Genomic DNA, 19,859 nt, shown 5'->3' on the forward strand with positions numbered 1-19,859 from the left:
TCCATATAGTTGGAAACTCGGACAGTGTAACGGACAACTCAAAAAGCTTAAGTAAAGGCGAGCACAATGACTCCGCACAGAACCTCAGGACACAACCGGGAATACCGTCTGGGCCCGGTGAGTATACCGGCTTAATCGTCATTAGTTCCTTAGCTACCGAACTTTGCGTTATAATAGGATTGAGAATACAGTTGGATTTCGTTATAGGATATGGATATATCTGACTAGAGTTGTACTTAGTAGATATGTACGTAGTCGAGAAGAAGTTAGCAAATAAATTAGAAATAGATTGATCAGAAGAGGCCGAATCATTATTAAAAACTGCAAACGATGGAAGGGAGATAGAATTTCGCTTTGAGTTCACGAAACTGTAGAACTCTTTAGGATTTTCGGAGAATTGCAATTTGAAACGTTGTAAGTAATTATTATAGCATTTAGAATTAGAAACAATAAAATTCGATTTAGCAACCAAGTAACGAGACAGATCCGATGATAGACCCGTGACTTTATATTTTTTGTAATACCTAGACTTAAGATTCTTCAGTTTTGACAGCTCCCGCGTAAACCATGGTAGTTTTTGCGTCACCACAGGAGACACTAAGGGTACACAGTCGTTAAAGATCGAGTCAACAGTGGTATAAAATAAAGAAATGGCGGAATTGATATCCTCACAAGTGTATAAATTAGTCCAATCGGTATTAAGAAAGGCATTGTTTAGTGCGACAAAGTCAGTCTTCCGAAAACATCGGGTGCGTAGCATAGGATCACACTCGGAGATGGGCTCGCGGCTGGGAAACTCAATAGATAACTCTAAAGTTGGATGATAACTATCCTCTGGTAACACCATTGGACTAGTTCTAGATACTTCACAAAAGCTAGGATCAAAAGTAAAAATCAGATCCAGAAATCTGCGGAATCTACAGCAATAAGAACTCCACCACCCCTACGATCAGTACGATCACGTCTAAAAATATTGAATTTAGAGGGTAGAACTGTGGCGTCAAAAACGTCAGGTTTTAACCAAGTCTCAGTAAAAGCAATTAGGTCAAAATCAAAAGCCAGACTATCTATAAAGAGTTTAGTAAGTTTAGTATTAAGGCCTCTGACGTTCTGATAACCGACAGAGAAGGAAGTTGTTAGTTTTTTGATAGAGTAGAAGAAGGAATAGATAAGGAAGGAGTGGGAATAGATGAGGAAGAAAGAGGAATAGATGGTGAAGGAATCCTTGTTTGGCCCCGTGTCTTCCTTTTTCTGGATGTAAACTCCTTCACAATTAAGCTTTTCGGCCAGAAGCTAGAACTGCAGATACAGTCAAAGAACTCAATTGGAACACTGATTTTAAAAGATGAAATTTCCCTAGAATATGAAAATTTGAACTTTTCTATTGATATATTGGAGACATTCAGTTTAGCCCGAATGTGGGCCATGACATCATCCGATGTAGCATCAGGGAGAAGTCTCGAAACAAAAATGTGTTTTTTAGGTGGCACTCCCACCAATGGTTTCGGCATTGCAGGTATTGCATCAGCTACCGCATTTATTGTAGCATCAGTTGCAACAAGTGGCACTCCGGCACTACTATCACTAGAATCCCTATCGGCAAAATCCATCGGTGTAGATTCTTGCCCAGACAAAACGGACACTACAGACATCGTCTGCGGAATTAGAGTTGGCATTGGTTGAGAGGGGGTCGGAACCGATATCGCGAGACCGGCAAACACAAGGACAAATCAGAAGTCTGTTCTCCTGCCTTCTTACGCTTTCGAGACTCAGTCAGTAGCGTTAAACTACTAAACTGTGACTCGACAGCTTTAAACTCTTGCGAGAGTTTAAGAAAATTGGCGGACAGATTCATCAGGTTATCCTTTGTTTGCCGCATGAAAAGTTCCATTTCATCTTCCACGATACGGCATGACTCACATCCCCATTTGAGACCCTTTTTTAGATCTAAAAGATCCTTTACCCTGCATGTAAAGCCGGCGCACTTAACATGTACTGTAGTTTTACACAACCAACAGTAAACAAAACTATTCAGGGGTGAGGCGGGCTGCAAACAATTTTTAACCGAACAGACAGGCATTACGAGTTAATTGGATGAATTAGTAACCAAACAAATAAAAATGAGATATGTATTGGTATTAAAATATATAACTCACTCTGAGGTCCAGAAATAATAAGAAAGCGAAATATTGAGGGTGCACAAGGGTTAAAAGAATAAGAGAGCACTATAGAGTCTAAATTACAGACACACAACAGACTGCAGTATGAGCGCAAATAACGACGACGAGTGAAACGAAAACGAAAAAAGTTAAAGAGCGCGAGCGCGGAAGCTAGAAATCACAAAAACAAAAACACTGCAACAAGAACTCACAGAAATTGCAAGACAACTACAAATGAGCGGTGCTTGTGATTTACAAGAAAGAAAGAAAAGGTGGGAAAGAAAGAAAGAAAAAAAAAAAAAAAACCAACAAACGTATTAACAGAATTAAGGTTGTTAAAAATTATTAACACAAACACACAAAAACGCAAACGAGTGATATGGTGCAAGTTAGATTTAATATTATAATTATAATTTTCGATCGCGATGCCGATAAAACAAAATAAAAAAATTATAAAATCAGTTAAAATGCGGGAGCTTAAAAAAAAACACGTCCGTCTTCCACGAGAGCGTTGATGTGATCTGACTCAGATAAATCCGATATTTACATCGAATACTCAGTTGAAGTGGATGCAGAATTTTTTAAATAACAACTTTACATTAAAAATTAAGTTTTTGATTCCTACAACCTATTTTATTTGAAACTCCTATTCACTTAAGTAAGTAAGATGTAATACTTAGTATTGTTAAATCCTACTAAATAAATGAGATATGTGAGTAATCTCTCAAAATCCCCAAATTTGATACAGATTGTTTTCAAAATACGGGCTGTGCCATGCCCACTTTTCCCAGTACAAGTTTCTACAGTTTTTATATAATCGAATGCAAAAAACCAGACAAAAAAATCTTTCTCAGTTCTTTAGCTATTAATTTATGTAAAAACCAGAGGGCCGGGGCTAACTTCGACCGCGTCAAAGTTTGTATACCCTTGCAACTTTTTTGGTAACTCTTTCCTTACCTATTAGCCATCAATGCGGAAGAACGCTTATGTTTGAGAAAGAATGGCCTACAATCATAGGAAATAACGAAGATATTGATCAAAGTCACTGTTTTCCACAGATTGTTCCTATGGGAGCTATGTGATATAGTCACCCGATCTCTATCAACTTCGGCACAGTCATTAACAGATATATTAAACTAACAACTGTTTAATTTGAAAGCAATCGCGTTAAAAGTAACGCAGGTATTTACAAAAGTCACTGTTTTCGACCGAGCGTTCCTATGGGAGCTATATGATATAGTCATCCGATCTTGATCAAATTTGGCACAGTAGTTTATAGGCGTAATAAACTCTCTAATATTAAGTTTTACTATAATATCACAGAAAATAACGAAGTTATTGAGAAAAGTCACTGTTCGCGACTTTGGGGTTTGTATGGGAGCTATATGATATAGTGGTCCGATCCGGCTGAATGCAGTATATACAAGCCTACGTGCAAAATTTCAGCTCTGTAGCTGTTACGGTCTAGGAGGAGTTTGCGTTGATCCAGACGGACGGACGGACATGGCTAGTTGAACTCGTCTCGTCGTGCTGATCAAGAATATATATACTTTGTATGGTCGGAGATGCTTCGTTCTATGCGTTGCACACTTCTGACCAAAATTAATATACCCTTTTTGCAAGGGTATAAAAAAAAAACGAATTTTGGACCATAGTGCGATGCAAAGGTAAATTCCAGGGCTACAATTGACACACCTGTTGTTGAAAAAGTACATACATATGTACAAGCATAAGTCACATGTATACGGATGTATGTATATGTATATTTAAGTTCGATATTGAAAACGGGACTATCCCGAAAATGCTCTGTTTTCTATTCTATAGCTTGTGTGAGCATCAGTATACGTTTGAGTTCTTAGTTCAGTTCTGACTGCGAGTGCGTGTGATTCCTCGAAATAAATTGATTGTGAAAACTAAATTCAAAGTGTCTTATTATTTTGCATTTGTGTTGAGTATATATATAACATTCAAGACGATATTTTCTATAGTTTATGGACCCATTAGCGCATAATAAGAAAACTGTTATATTTAAACAAATTTTAAAAATTAATTTTATTTTTGTCAATTAAAAATAATAAGGTTTGAGTTTTCAACAAGGGTACTGTACTTATACATATATATGTATACATATAAAATGTGAACTGAATTACATGCATGCGTGGCGTGTGTGTGTTCATGTGTGCATGTATGTATTGGTGAGAAGGTATATGCGTGCGGGCTTGCAGAGAAACCGCGTGGTTTGTCCATATTACATAGAAATATACATATGTGTGTACGTATTTGCATACACGCAAACTTCAAATTATACATATGTACATACATACATGTGTGAATAATCTTTTTTGGTGTATATAAATTTTCAGAAAGGAAAAAAATGGATAAAGGAAAGAGAAACATAAAACCGTTTGATGGAGAGAAGAATTCCATATGGAAATTAAGAGTAAGGGGACCTTTAGAACAGAGGTAGGCACCCATAGCCCGTGCGGGCACTTTTCTTCGGCATATGATCGTTTTACCATCTGTGTGCACGCCGAAGTCAACACGAAGTGCACTTGAGAGCGTAAAAACAGAATTAGTCTGTTGCAGCATTTCGACGCGAGCGCATCTATGTCGCGTTGTTGGATAACTGCACATGAAAAAATTAATTTGGGGGTAGTTTTCTCATTTATTTTCTTGCAGCAGATCATCGATTGTGCTGGTTTGAGCGATTGAACCATATTTAATTCACTTTTCATTTTTCGCAGTGTAAAGCACACACATACACTGACAGTTTGAGCTGGCTCTCTTTGTGCCTACCCCTGCTTTAGAACAGGGCCCGGCACAAAGAGAGCGCTAGAAAAATGTAGTTGTATGTGTGCACTTGCTTGTCTGCGTGTGTTGCTTTGCACTGCGCAAAATGAAAGTTGACAAAATTTTGCCTCAAATCAAAAAAAAACGAGTACTAAACTAAAAGCTAAACTGATGCAAGAGAAAGATAGAAAAACAAAGTAGCGATAAATTTTTTCATGTGTCATCTCTCAACAAAGCGACATAGATCTGCTTGCGTCGAAATGCTGAGGAAAACTGAATCCAACCTCATGCTCTTGATTTTTTTGTGTGAGGACTACGGCAGCCGTTCGGTTACACGCATACGAGGTGCCGAACGTGTTCGTCCCCCGGGGGATATGAGTGCCGGGCTCTGCTTTAGAAGAACAAGATTTATTAAGAGTAGTTGATGAAGAGCCAGAAAATGTGACAGAGAAAATAAAAAGGGCACAGAGAAATGCAAAGAATATTGTAATGGAATATTTGAGTGATTCGTTTGTTGTTCTTGCGAGCAGAGTAAATACTGCCGAACAGATTTTTGCAAATTTAGATGCACTGTATGAGAGAAAAAGTTTAGCTTCTCAACTGTCTTTACGCAAACAGTTGTTTGCTTTAAAATTAAAGGGTGATACTCCACTTCTAAATCATTTTAAGATTTTGGATGACCTTATAACTGAACCCATTGCGTCAGGAGGCAAGGTGGATGAAATGGATAAAATTGCACAGTTACTTTTAAGCCCTCCCCCAAGTTACGAAAGAGTAATCACGGCAATTGAAACCCTATCAGAGGAAAACCTGACATTAGCATTTGTAAAAACAAGACTTTTAGACCAGGAAATTAAATTAAAAAATGTGTCAGCAAGGACACAAGTGCTCAGGTGTTGCAGGCCATTGGAAATAAAGTTTTTAAATTCAACAAACACAAAAATAAACATAATAATCAATTTAAGAAGCCTTTTAAAAACAAGTTTAAATCACCTCTGAAATGTTTTCACTGTGGCAAATTGGGACATTTAAAGAAAGATTGTTTTATTTTAAAAAGACAGGCAGGGAATCAGGCTTACGAAAATAATGGCAAAGGGGGACAAGCTCAAATAGCTACAACTACACAGTTGTAAGAAATACACAAAATAATGCAATTTCAAGTGAGCTAGATTTTATTCTTGACTCTGGGGCTTCAGACCATCTAATCAAAGACATAGCGTTGTTTTCGGAGTATGAACACTTTGAGTCCAATATTGCCATTGAGATTGCAAAGCGCGGAGAATATTAATGCTACCGCCAAAGGAGTGGTCAACCTAAGCAGTAATGGAAACAAAATCTCACTGAAAGATGTGCTATATAGCAAGGAAATTCCACACAATCTATTATCAGTAAAGAAAATGCAGGATGCTGGCCTTACAATTGAATTTAGTCCTGAAGGCATAAAAGTCACTAAAAACGGTAGTTTGGTACTTAAAGGAACGAGTGAGTATAATGTTCAAATTATAAAATTTCAAGTAAATGCAAAAGTATACACGTCAAATAATTCAAAAAGTGCAGAGTATCTCTTGTGGCATAAAACGAAATAACTTATTTGAAGATATCAATCTTTTAAGTCGTATTGAGTCAAACGGTGATGTATGTGAGGCTTGTATTAGTGGCAAACAATCTAGATTAAAATTTGAAAAAAGTAAAAATAAAGAACATATCCAGCGACCACTGTTTGTAGTCCATTCTGATGTCTGTGGTCCAATCACACCCACTACAATTGATAACAAAAACTATTATGTTGTTTTTTTTACATTATTGTGTTACATATCTAATAACTTATAAGTCGGATGTATTTTCTGTTTTCAAATATTTCGTTGCAAAAAGTGAAGCTCACTTTAATTTGAAAATAGTGAAGCTCACTTTAATTTAGAAATAGTGAATCTCTACATTGATAATGGCAGGGAATATCTATCTAATGAAATGCGTGAGTTTTGTGTTGGAAAAGGCATCAGTTACAGGTTCTCATACTCCATAATTGAATGGTGTTTCAGAACGGATGATTAGAACAATCACCGAGAAGGCTCGTTCCATGATTTGTTGTGCTAAACTGAGCAAACAATTTAGGGGTGAAGCTGTTTTAACTGCAACATATTTAATTAATAGGTCCCCAAGTAGAGCCTTGAAAGATGTAAAGAAAACACTTTACGAGATTTGGCATAATAAAAAGCCTGTTTTAAAATATCTCAGGATATTTGGCTCGACAGTATATGCTCTTAATAAAGTTCAAAAAGTAAGTTTGACGATAAGTCAATTAAAACTATACTTGTCGGTTATGAGCCAAATGGGTATAAATTGTGGAACATGAACTCGAGGAAGTTTATGATAGCAAGGGATGTTGTGGTGGATGAAGTTAACATCATAGAAAATAATGATGTTCATAAAGAAGACTCTAATGTTAAACTTGATAGAGCTGATTCAAGTAATGATTCTGTAATCACAGAGTTGGAAGAGTTGGCTTTTCCATTGGTGGAAAATTATGAATCTGTTCAAAAAGGATCAGATGTGCAACATAAAGAAAATTCCACATGTCTCGAGAATGCCGATCCAGTTATTGAAACTGGTGTTAAATTAAAAGAAGTTGCAATTGAAAAGGAAATTAGACGCAGTGAAAGGATTGAAGATAAACCCAAATTGTCATATCGATTTTTAGAAAAATGTCTTATGAATGCTCAAATATGTTTGAATGACGTTCCGAATACTTATGACGAAATTAAATTTCGTCAAGACGGAGTTTAATGGGAAAAAGCCGTTGAAGATGAACTTAACTCTCATTTTCAAAACAATATTTGGTGTTTAGTGCAAAGGCCTGACGGGAAAAACATAGTTGATTACAAATGGGTGTTTAGTATAAAACAAGATGAGTTTGGCAATTTAAAAAGTTATAAAGCAAGACTTGTAGCAAGAGGTTTTACTCAGGAATATATGACAGATTATGATGAGACATTTGCACCAGTTGCACGAATTTCAAGTTTTTGATTTCTTTTAGCACTCTCAAATCAATATGACCTACAAATTCATCACATGGATGTAAAAACTGCTTTTTTAAACGGAACTCTAAAAGATGAAATTTACATGACGATTCCAAAAGGCTTAGTCCATGGAGATGAGGATAAAGTATGTAAACTCAATAAAGGAATTTATGGCCTTAAGCAAGCTGCAAAACGTTGGTTTGAAGTTTTTGAATCGGTATTAAAAAAAGCTGGTTTTGAAAATTTAGGAGCTGAGTATTGTATATATATTTCAGATAAAGGAGATATTTCTAAAAATATTTATATTCTTCTATATGTCGATAATGTAGTAATTGGTACAAATGAATCTTGTACAATGTCTAAATTTAAATCTTACCTACAAAATAAATTTCAAATGACTGACTTAGGGGCTGTCCATAAATTATGTAACGCATTCAGGGGGGGGGACGGGGTCTCTGTGTGTGTGACAATTTGTGACATAGGGGGGAGGGGATCGGAAAGCTTGTGACGTAACATATATTTTTATAACCTTTCAAATTTGGGCTGTACAAGTGTGTTCATTGGCACAAATACGGTCCCAGTTCCCGATCGCGGCCAGCCAGTTGAGTTGATAGATCTTGTAAAATTTAAGCTTAGATGTAGAAAATACAGAATCATCTAGGGGTAAATTTGTTTCAGTTTTTGTGTTCAAAAATCTGAAGTTACAAAATATGTGTTCGAGTACTTTATGAGGCATTACAATCAGAAGAATCATATGATGCACCTTGTAGAAACTTGATTGGTTGTTTAATGTACGTTATGTTATGCACACGTCACGACTTGAGTACATCGATAAGCATTTTAAGTCGATATACAAATAACAACAATAAGGAACTCTGGCAATGTCTTAAACGTGTCTTAAGGTACCTGAAAGGCTCAATTAATTTGAAATTGACATTTCATAAAAATATAAATATTAATAGTATTCTGATGGGATATGTTGATTCTGAGTGGGCTGGAAACGAGACTGACAGAAAAAGCACTACTACTCCACTACTACGTATTTAAAATGTTTGAAAATTGTTTAATTTCATGGAGTACCATGAAACAAAATTCCGTTGCTGCTTCGTCAACTGAAGGGGAATACATGGCTCTATTTGAAGGTGTCAGAGAAGCATTATGGCTTAAGTCATTAATAAATGAAATTAAACTAGAATTAAATGGTCCAAAAGATATATTTGAAGACAACCAAGGTTGTATTAGTATTGCCAATAATCCTACTTGCCACAAGAGAACAAAGCACATAGATGTTAAATATCATTTTAGTAGAGAACAAATTCAGAAGAAACTAATTTGTATTAAGTATATTCCAACAGATTCTCAATTGGCCGATATAATGACGAAACCGTTACCAGCAGCACGATTCATCACCTTGAGAAAACAACTAGGGTTGACAGAATAAATTAATGAGACAATTTATTCATAACAAGCCTAATTAAACTAAAAGAAGGACAATTTTATTTCTTATTACACTTTAAGCTTAATCTAAAACTTTTAAAACTGAAAAAAAAATATGAATTATGATATTGATTTCATATTACCATTTAAACTTAATCTAAATTTTTTCGAAACTGAAAATTGAATTATGATATTAATTTCATATTACCATTTAAACTTAATCTAAATTTTTTCGAAACTGAAAATTGAATTATGATATTAATTTCATATTACTTACTTATTCTAAAATGCTTATGAAAGTGAAAAGCTGAATTATTATATTAATTTCTTTATGTTTTTTTGTTAATTGAAAGTGAATTACGTTAACTATTTATTTTAATTGATCTGGCTTAAGTTTTACTAGGTTTCCTTAATCCCATGAGCGAATGCTGGAACAAATTGTTATCCCCAGAAAAAAAAAAAAATTTATAAATAAAAAAAAAAAAAAAATGAATCGCACAAGCTCGTCAGTGGATATATTCATATTTTTAAAATTTGTTAATGTAACTTGTTCACGCCACAGGGTGAACAGCAGTGAGCGGCGAAGAGCAGTGAGCGGTGAGGAGTGAGGAGGGTTTTTTGATCCTCGGCATCTACGGTCACACCAGGAGGAGTGACTTGTTTTTTCCAATGGGCACCGCCATTTATTCTGAATCGAGCTTTTCACCCGAACACCCGTTCTTTTGCTTTTTACGATTTGTCAATTTTTTCAACCCGAACCATTTTCGTGTGTGTCGGGCTCTCTGTGAATATTTAATAAAGCATAAGTTTATTTAACCGAAGTTTTCGCGCGTTTTTAATTCACCACCCGCTCACCAAACCCAGAAGAAATTGGCACCCGCCAACTACTTGTATTTATTTGGATCCTTCCGCCCCTCCACGAACATTGGTCCTTCGAGCCGGATATCCTTCCGCTCCTCCAGCTTGCATCGGCGGAATTCCTGATAAGTACAAAATTTCATTATTCATTTCATTTCCATACTACTAAAAGTGTGAGGTTTTCCCGCTTCTCCATAGCGACCTACACACTTTTACATATTGTATGTACATACCTGACCTGTTCCAAGGTTACATGGTAGTTCCTAATCCTTAGCGTGATTGTCCAACGTTCTCGTTTTACATTCCACGATTATCCATTTTTTATTTATGTTTTTTCCTCGCACTTGTCCAAATCCACCTCTTTTTTTTACATATGCATTCACATGTACATGTATGTAATTTCCACAGCTGTTTGCCAAATCCGCGTAAAAGTTTAAAAAACAAAAAAAAATTATTAAAGTGTTATAAAAAATAGGGAAAAATAATAATCAAAGTGTTCACCGCGTTTTCTTATGTGTTGGAATAATTATTTTTAATGCCAAACTTATTTCCGCACGCGCGTATCTACGTACATACATACATCGTCACCTGTTGATGTACGCGCATATGTACATATCCATATACATATAATCCCTTCGCACATTTACCACGACACAAAAGGCAAAAAAAAAAATATTCTTTTTAAAATAGCACTTAACGTATGCATCGCGATTTCTTGCGCGTTCGAATTAGGTGCGAAATTAATTTCCTCACGCGCGTCTTTGGATACCGGTGCACTTGCTTACATATGTACGTACATACATATATGCTTACATAGTCATACATTGCATTGTATGCGGCACAAATCTGGGCCAACGCCATACACACTACGGCGTACAGTAGGGGCATTACCGCTACCTACCGTCTCTGCGCGCTAAGGGTCTGCAGCGGTTTTAGGACGGTCTCTGAGGATGCTGCGCTGGTGGTTGCAGGCATGATTCCCATCAACTTACTTGCGGACGAGGCCAGGAACATCGCGGACGCAAAAAGGAACGGTACACCAAAGCGGACAGCTAGCGACGACGCAAGGATGCAAAGCTTAGCCATCTGGCAAGAGCGGTGGGATTCATCTAGCAAGGGTAGGTGGACCCACACCCTTATCCCCACGATCAGGCCATGGATTGAACGGAAGCATGGACAGGCGACTTTCCATCTGACACAGTTCATCACAGGACATGGCTGTTTCAGATCCTATCTCCACAGATTCGGACACGAGGCTGAGCCGTACTGCCTGACATGTGGTGATGGAATGGTAGAGGACGCGGAACACGCCCTCTTCGCATGCAGGCGATTCACTAGTCAACGGCGGCTCCTGGAGGAAACGGTCGGCACTGTGCTGACTACCGAGAACCTGGTGCCCATAATGCTGGCAGACGCGGCGGCGTGGGAAGCAGTGAGCAGCTTTACTGGCTTCGTGGGAATCAGCCTAAGAAAGGCAGAGCGTGAAAGGAATGGCCATACGTAAAGGGTTATAGGTTTTTGCGAAGCAATTCCCCATGGGACGTCCCGCAGAAACCCCCTAATACGTATTCGCAGCTTTAAATTTGTAATATATATATATGTTGTTGTTAATTATGTAATAAATGAATTAAAAAAAAAAAAAAAAAAAAAAAAAGTCATACATTGCACATACATATGTACATATCCACAACACATAATACATTTCGGTGTCGCGCATTGATGTAACACAACCCCACATCCAATTAAATTACAATTACTTACGTTTTTTTTTTGTTGTTGTGAACAACGCGTGTGCATACATATCTACATATATACTCACCTGTGTACTTATGCATGTACGTACATACATAGATCAAAGCATCTGTCCATATGCATTGATCGGTTGTTTTGTTTGCGCACAACACTCGCGGTGTGTAAAAGCGTTCTCTTGTTCTTGGTTTTTCCGCACAACCACAAAAAATTATTAACATAATTAAACAACAAAATCAAAAACCAAATATATAAACAGCGGCCGACAGCTGTTTTCGGAGTAGTGGTGACACGTGAGTCGAGTCGTGATATCGATAGGCGGCTCAAGCGCGCCAAATTCAAATCACATTATTTCCGATTCTCCTTTTTCGCCTAATTATATATCCGCCCATATTTATAAAATAATACATATATATTTTTTCCAGCACTATCGTGCCCACATTTATATATCCGTCCATATTTATAAATTATTTATATAATTTTTCCGGCCAACTTTTTGCGCTCATATATATATCCGCCCATATTTATAAATAAATACATATATATTTTTTCCAGCACTATCGGGTCCATATTTATATATCCGCCCATATTTATAAATGAATACATATATATTTTTCCAGCACTATCGGGCCCATATTTATATATCCGTCCATATTTATAAATTATATATATAATTTTTTTCGGCCAGTATTTTGCGCTCATATATATATCCGCCCATATTTATAAATAAACACATATAAATTTTTTCCAGCACTATCGGGCCCATATTTATATATCCGTCCATATTTATAAATTATATATACAATTTTTTCCGGCCATTATTTTGCGCACATATATATATCCAGATCCAGATTTATATAAAAACGTATTTTCTTTTTATCCTATACATCTTTATTTATATATTTCATCCGTGTTTTGTTTTATACGTACTCCCATCGTTACTCACGAATCCATATAAACTTGTTTTGTAATCATTTCGCTTCGTCTACGTGTAATTTTCAATCCGCATTCGTGCGTTCGTATATTATTCCGCATCTATCCCCATTAAAGGGGCTTCGTTTCCGAGCCACACGCGAGAAAATTCTCCCGCAATCCTGCGGTGCACAGTGAGGAAGTTCTTGCGTCCCCATACAGTCCACTTCTCACTTCCAAAACAATCCGCATTCGTGCGTTCGCATCTATCCCCATTAAAGGGGCTTCGTTTCCGAGCCACACGCGAGAAAATTCTCCCGCAATCCTGCGGTGCACAGTGAGGAAGTTCTTGCGTCCCCATACAGTCCACTTCTCACTTCCAAAACAAAAAAAAAAAAGGGACGCGCACAAACGCGGTGTTCGTCGGTAAGGTCGTCCCCTGAGTATGTCCACGGAGCCGTCCAAGACTGCGCCGAAGTCCAACAGTCTTTCGTCTCCCTCTGCAACTCCGGAGAAGGTTCGGCCTCCGACAACTCCGCTGACCGTGAAGCGTACGGATATTTCGCGCAAGTTTTCGTCAGTTCGCAGCCGCAGCGAATCCCCAAGGTCCCGTCCGTCTTCGTCCAGCTTACCTGAGGGCCGCAGATTCTCGGTTAAAGACTCGAGGGAACACAAAGGTCGTTCCAAGCTTTCAACCCAGACCCAGATTCCGCACGTTGTTGTGACGCACTGTTCTGACGCTCCCGTCACCCGATCCGTATGACAACAGCGTAGAGAACACTCCAGAATGTCCCTCTCCGATTTCGTTCTAGCGTGCGACGCATTGACTCTGTTTGAAGCTCGCGAGAGTGAAGCTTTAACTTCTGAAGTGCCCTTGTTTTCCATTAAAATGCACTTAGAGCAGCTCAAATCCCTTTGGTCAACTGTCGAGATGGAATACTCCCGTTGTCACAAGGCCTTGACAATCCAAGCCGACGAGGAAAGCTTGGCAAACATAAGCCACATCAAGGCGAAGCACGAATCCGCTTACGCGGCGTATGTGCGATGCGGGACGTTGTTTGGAGAACGCATCGAACAGCTCTCGGCACAGATGACGACTCTTAGGCGTCAGCCAACCGCTCCGTCGGGGCCACCGGGGCATAGAGTTCCTCCGTGTGAGGTAGAGACATTTGATGGCGACAGCCTAGCATGGCCCACATTCCGCGATTTGTTCGCCGCCATTTATATCGCCAATCCGTATTTGTCACAAGTGGAGAAGCTCTATCACTTGAACGCCAAGACGCGAGGGGAAGCGAGAACCATCGTGGCTAAGTCCCCCCTGACGAATGAGGGTTTCCAGGCCGCGTGGGAGAACCTCACCGCACGGTACGAAAATAGCCGTCTGCTTGTCATGACTCAAGCCAGACAACTCCTTCAGATTCCCGCGGTGGCACAAGAGACGGGCAAATCCTTGCGAGAGCTGCAGACCGCGTTTCAAGGGTGTCTTACCGCTCTCGAGCGTTCGGGTGTTAGTACTGAGAATTGGGATGTCTTACTTATCGCCATCTGCACTAGTAAATTGCCGAAGGCCACAATCCTCCTGTGGGAGCAATCAGTGCCCAATAAGACTGTCGTCTCAACGTGGTCCGATTTGAACCAATTTCTTACCGATCGGTATCGTGTCCTGGATGCCACCGAAGAACATAAGTCGGCCCCAAGTGTCCAAGCCATCCCCATTGGTCCCCGCAAATCCTCTGCAACGATGAAGGTCCAAGCATTTCCAGCGAAAGCTCAGCTCAAACCGGCGTCTTGCAAGCTGTGCCATCGGGAAAATCACCCAATACGGCTCTGCCCTAGTTTTCTTGATATGCCTGTTTGATCTGCCCAGTTGCAGATGGTACAAAACTCCAAATGCTCAATAGCCTGTGGAGTGGAGTAAGGAAAATTAAGTCTTCTCCTCTTCGAATTCCAGAAAGAAGTCATTTTTATATTTCGTTTTCATGAGTTAGAAGCTCTTCATGAGCCATGTAACAGAAGCTTTTAGAACATGTTAATGTAAATACAGTGGTAGAAATTCCGATAATCTTAAACAAATAATATAAGAAATTTTAATATATACAAATCTAAGTTAACAATGACGTCTCCTCCAACATACTCCCCCATTGAAGGATGAAGTATGACTCCTTCAATATACATAAACGTCATCTCTTAAAGGCAATGGAGCAAGTTTGCAGATTGGGCGACGAATAATTCCTTTCTTGGTGCGAACGTCGGCTACTCTGACCCTTCCATCTGCACCAGGTATGGCTTCGACCACACGACCAGTAATCCAGCATTGCGGTGGAAGATTGTCTTCATGGATGAGAACTAATTGATCCTTTGCTATGTTGTTCTCGGGATGCAACCACTTAGAGCGTTCTTGTAATTGATGTACATAGTCGCGCTTCCAGAGTTCCCAGAAGCGTTGCTTGAGATAGGTCACCCTTTGCCAACGAGATAGATAAGATAGTCTTGAGTCATTTATTACCGGTTCAGGGATCGCTTGCAGTGAACATCCGATCAATAAGTGTGCTGGCGTCAGAGCCTCCCCGTCATTGGGATCATCGCTGTGAATGGATATTGGACGGGAATTCAATATCGCCTCCACTTCAATTGCAATCGATTGAAGCTCTTCATACGTCAAATGAGAAGAGGTCAAATTTTTGATGAGCAGAGTCTTCATTGACTTTACTGCGGCTTCCCATAAGCCTCCAAAATGGGGAGCACGCGTTGGAATGAAATTGAATTCAAAGCCGGCATTTCGGCTAAATTCCTCCAGATTTTTTGCATTGAGTTCTGAACAGAATTGCCGTTTGAAGCCTTCAAGTTGCGAACTTGCTCCGACAAAGTTGGTGGCATTGTCACAATAAATCCCTTTGGGTATGCCACGTCGTCCGATGAATCGCTTCAAACAGAGAATAAAATTATTAGCAGATAGGTCAGAGATTAGTTCTGTATGAATAGCTTTTGAAGAAAAGCAAACAAATATGGCCAAATATGTTTTGTAAGGAACTTTGCTTCGAATGCGGTACGACGTAAGAAATGGTCCACATAGATCTACTCCGCATATCAGAAACGGGCGTTCGGCCAGGAGACGGTCAGCTGGGAGGTTACCCATGATTTGTCGCATTAATACAGGTTTGTAATGATAGCAATGTGTGCAACTTCTAACAACCTTTCGGACCAGTTCGCGAGCATTGACAATCCATACTGTTAGGCGCAGAATCGCTATCAAAACCTTAGCTCCCGCGTGAAGGTTTCGCAAGTGAAGATCTTCAATATATTTATAAGTGAAATTATGAGTCTTTGGAAGCAATAACGGCATTTTAGCGTCCAATGGTATGTCAGCCATTGCAAGACGGCCTCCAACACGGATAAGTCGAATATTTTGAGAACCTATCTGTTCATTTGAGATGAATGGACTTAACCTTTGAAGCTCCGGCTTCAGACTTCGTCCTGCTTGTAAGTCCTTTAGTTCTTTCGCAAACACATCACTCTGAATGGAAGAGATTATATGATTAAAAGCCAATTTAAATTCTTCTACTGAAATGCTTCTTGTAGCATTTATCGTATTATTGCGGTTAATAGGAACTCGGTTGAAAACTCGTAAAACGTATGCTAAGACTCTCACAATCATACGAAACGATGATAGTCTACTAATGATCTGCTCAACTATGCTCTTTTCTTTATAACTAGTGCTACATTTCAATACAAGGGTGTTTCGCAATTCTAATTCTTTGGGCTCGAAATCTGTCTTTCTTTCAGATTTCGGCCAATGTAATGCATTAAGTGTTAAGAACCTTGGTCCATGAAACCAAATTGTCTGCATCAAATCGCGCGCTGCACAGCCACGTGAAACAATGTCGGCTGGATTATCCTTTCCAGGCACGTGACTCCAAATGATATCCTGCGATTGAGTTTGTATGGTTGATACGCGATTGGCAATAAAGCATTTTAGAGTTGATGGGTGCATTTTAATCCAATGGAGAACGACAGTTGAATCTGTCCAAAAATATGTTTTGCTGACAAGACAGTTTAATTTGTGTTTGATTTTAGTCCATGTTTGGCAGAGTAAAACGGAGGCACAAAGCTCTAAACGAGGTATGCTTTGCGATTGAGTGGGCGCAACTCTCGATCTCGAAATGATCAATGAAGTTACATATTTTCCGTTGTCCAAAACCCTTGCGTATATGCAACATCCATACGCTCGATTTGAGGCATCCGAAAATCCATGGATTTCACACTTATTTTTTGGTGATGTATTAACAAATCGATTTACTCGAACCATGTCAAGATTAGATAAATCAGCTTCAAGTTGTTGCCATCTAGTCCGTAAGATCTCTGGCAACGGGTCGTCCCAGTCCAAGCGCTCGATCCACAAGTCTTGGATCAAGATTTTGTAGCGTACTACGACTGGCGCTAATAATCCTAGCAGATCATAGAGCCTGGCCATGATCGATACTATTTTTCGTTTTGTTGGTATTGCAGTTAATGGAAGATCAAATCGAAATAATATAAGATCTTCAGTTGGCAGCCACGACATGCCAAGAGCCTTGGTGACATCACTATTGTCAATATTGAGATTATATTCATAATCTGTTGGTGCCCCACTAAAATTCCACTTTGTCAATTCTAAGCCTGCCTTTGAGAGCAATTTGGTAACTTCATTCGTTTTAGCATTGAGTTCTTCGATTGAGTCAGCTCCAGAAATTAGATCGTCGACGTACATATCCTCAGCTAATACAGCAGCTCCAAGTGGAAACAACTCCTTATACGTCTCTGATAAAAACTTTAAGGACCTGGTTGCGAGAAATGGAGCGCACGACATCCCATAGGTAACAGTATTCAATTGAAATAATTGAATAGGTTCTTGCGGTGACTTTCTCCACAAGATTTGTTGGAAACTTCTATCCTCAGGTGCGACGAGAAATTGTCTGTACATTTTTGTTATGTCAGCTGTAATAGCATGGCGATACAAACGAAACGAGAGTAATGTTAGGATTAGATCTTGTTGAATAGTAGGACCAACCATAAGAATATCATTTAATGATATATTTGATGATGATTTAGACGAAGCGTCAAATACTACGCGAAGTTTAGTTGATGAGCTCTGCGGTCTAAGTACACAATGGTGAGGAAGAATGTAATGATTTCCCGATTGCAAATTATCTAACGAAGTTACCTCCATGTGATTCAACTTAAGATATTCATCTAAAAAATCGATGTACATTTCCTTTAATTGGTGTTGAGATGCAAGCCGTCTTTCGAGTTGAAGAAAACGTCTTTTTGCACAGGACAACGAGTCTCCAAGTTGTTCAGGAGATTCCTTGAAAGGCAACCGAACCTGTATGCGCCCTGAATCCAGGAATTGTGTGTGCACCTGAAAGTGAGTTTCACATGCTTGTTCTTCTGAGGTTAACGAAATATCTTTATTTTGAATTCCATGTATTTCATCCATTTTCCAAAACCTTTCTAATAATATGTTAAGGTCCTGCCGTTGCGTTAAATTACAAGTGTATTGTTGAGTTGATTGAGGTTCAGCAATCTTACCCCCGACGATCCATCCTAATGCAGTTTCCACTAGATGAGGAAGACCAATTCCTAAACTAATTTTACCAGTTTTAAGTAGATCAAAAAACTCCTTTACGCTAAGCAATAGATCTACTTTTCCGGGCGTATAAAAGAATGGGTCGGCTAACTCAATTTCTTTGGGAATGGCCCAATTTGACACATCTAGTCTCTTTTCAGGCTGAGGTAGAGATATAGATTTAGTCACGATAAACTCCATATTCCATTCATCTGGAGATATTCTTGAACGAATTTTGGTAGATACGGAATGTTTCATATGTGTACGTAATTCACCGATTCCAGCAATCTCATAATGATCGTAACGAAACGGAAGCTGAAGCCTTTTAGCTAATTCTTCAGTTATAAAGGTAAGCTCAGAGCACGAATCAAGTAATGCTCTTGCGAGCTGAAACTCACCAAGTTTGTCTTGAATAAGAACTATTGCTGTTGGAAGTAATCCCCGCCGAGCGTGGCGAGTCAACATTGATGTTGCAAATGTTTTACTTTCGTCATGTGTATTATGAATGATTTGTTGCGATTGATGATGAATAGAAGGTCCATCTAGTTGATAATTTCCCTGGACGTTTGAATCCTTATGCATGTTTGTGTGATGTAAACCTCCACAATGACGACATCTATTCAATGAAGGACACTTTGAGGCTGGATGACCCTTATTGAGGCAATTTAAACAAAGTGACGCTGTTTTAACAATCTTAAATCGCTCAATAAAAGGTAGCGAAATAAAAACTGGACAGAATGCTAACCTATGCTCAGTTGACTGACATTGAATGCATCTACTTTGGGCAGCAACAAATACTTTTGAAGTACTATGAAGTTTGTCTCTGACGGGTCTTTCCTCTTGTCGGTTTCGCAGATACCCTTCCAAATATTGACAGTGTCGACTGAGAATTTGATAACAGTCGGCCCAGTCTGGCAATTTATCATATTCTTGAACCCGATCGTATGCTTGTTTGGATTCAAGATCAATTTTTGCCATAACAATGTGAATAAGTACTGCGTTTAATACATCAGCTTCAGACCCAAGAGACAACAATGATCCGCGTAGAGCTGAAACCGTATCCAAAATTGTACGTAGGGTAACAGCGTCTGCCTTTTTCATGCTAGCAATGTTAAATAAACTTGAAATATGTTCTACGAAAATAAGAACTTTCTTGTCATATCGCTCGTTGAGGCGCTCTAGGGCTTTGGGATAATTTTCGTCTGATATTTGAAATGGCGAGACTACGCTTAGAGCTTGGCCAGATAGACAACTTATTAGATAGTTGAATTTGTCAACATTGGACAATGAGTTGTCTTCATGTACCATATTTGTAAATGAAGTAATAAATTT

At 38.8% G+C, this 19,859-nt stretch overlaps 1 protein-coding gene across 1 annotated transcript; it reads right to left on the bottom strand.

Moving 5' to 3' along the window:
- Positions 1–15,086: 15,086 nt before the first annotated feature.
- LOC137576892 (uncharacterized) lies at positions 15,087–15,623 on the bottom strand. The gene has a single exon (XM_068290262.1). The coding sequence runs from the start codon at positions 15,621–15,623 to the stop codon at positions 15,087–15,089; it is 537 nt and encodes a 178-aa protein (XP_068146363.1).
- Positions 15,624–19,859: the final 4,236 nt, after the last annotated feature.

The sequence above is a fragment of the Drosophila tropicalis genome, unplaced genomic scaffold (assembly GCF_018151085.1).
Source record: "Drosophila tropicalis isolate 14030-0801.00 unplaced genomic scaffold, ASM1815108v1 contig_1002, whole genome shotgun sequence".
Lineage (NCBI taxonomy): Eukaryota > Metazoa > Arthropoda > Insecta > Diptera > Drosophilidae > Drosophila > Drosophila tropicalis.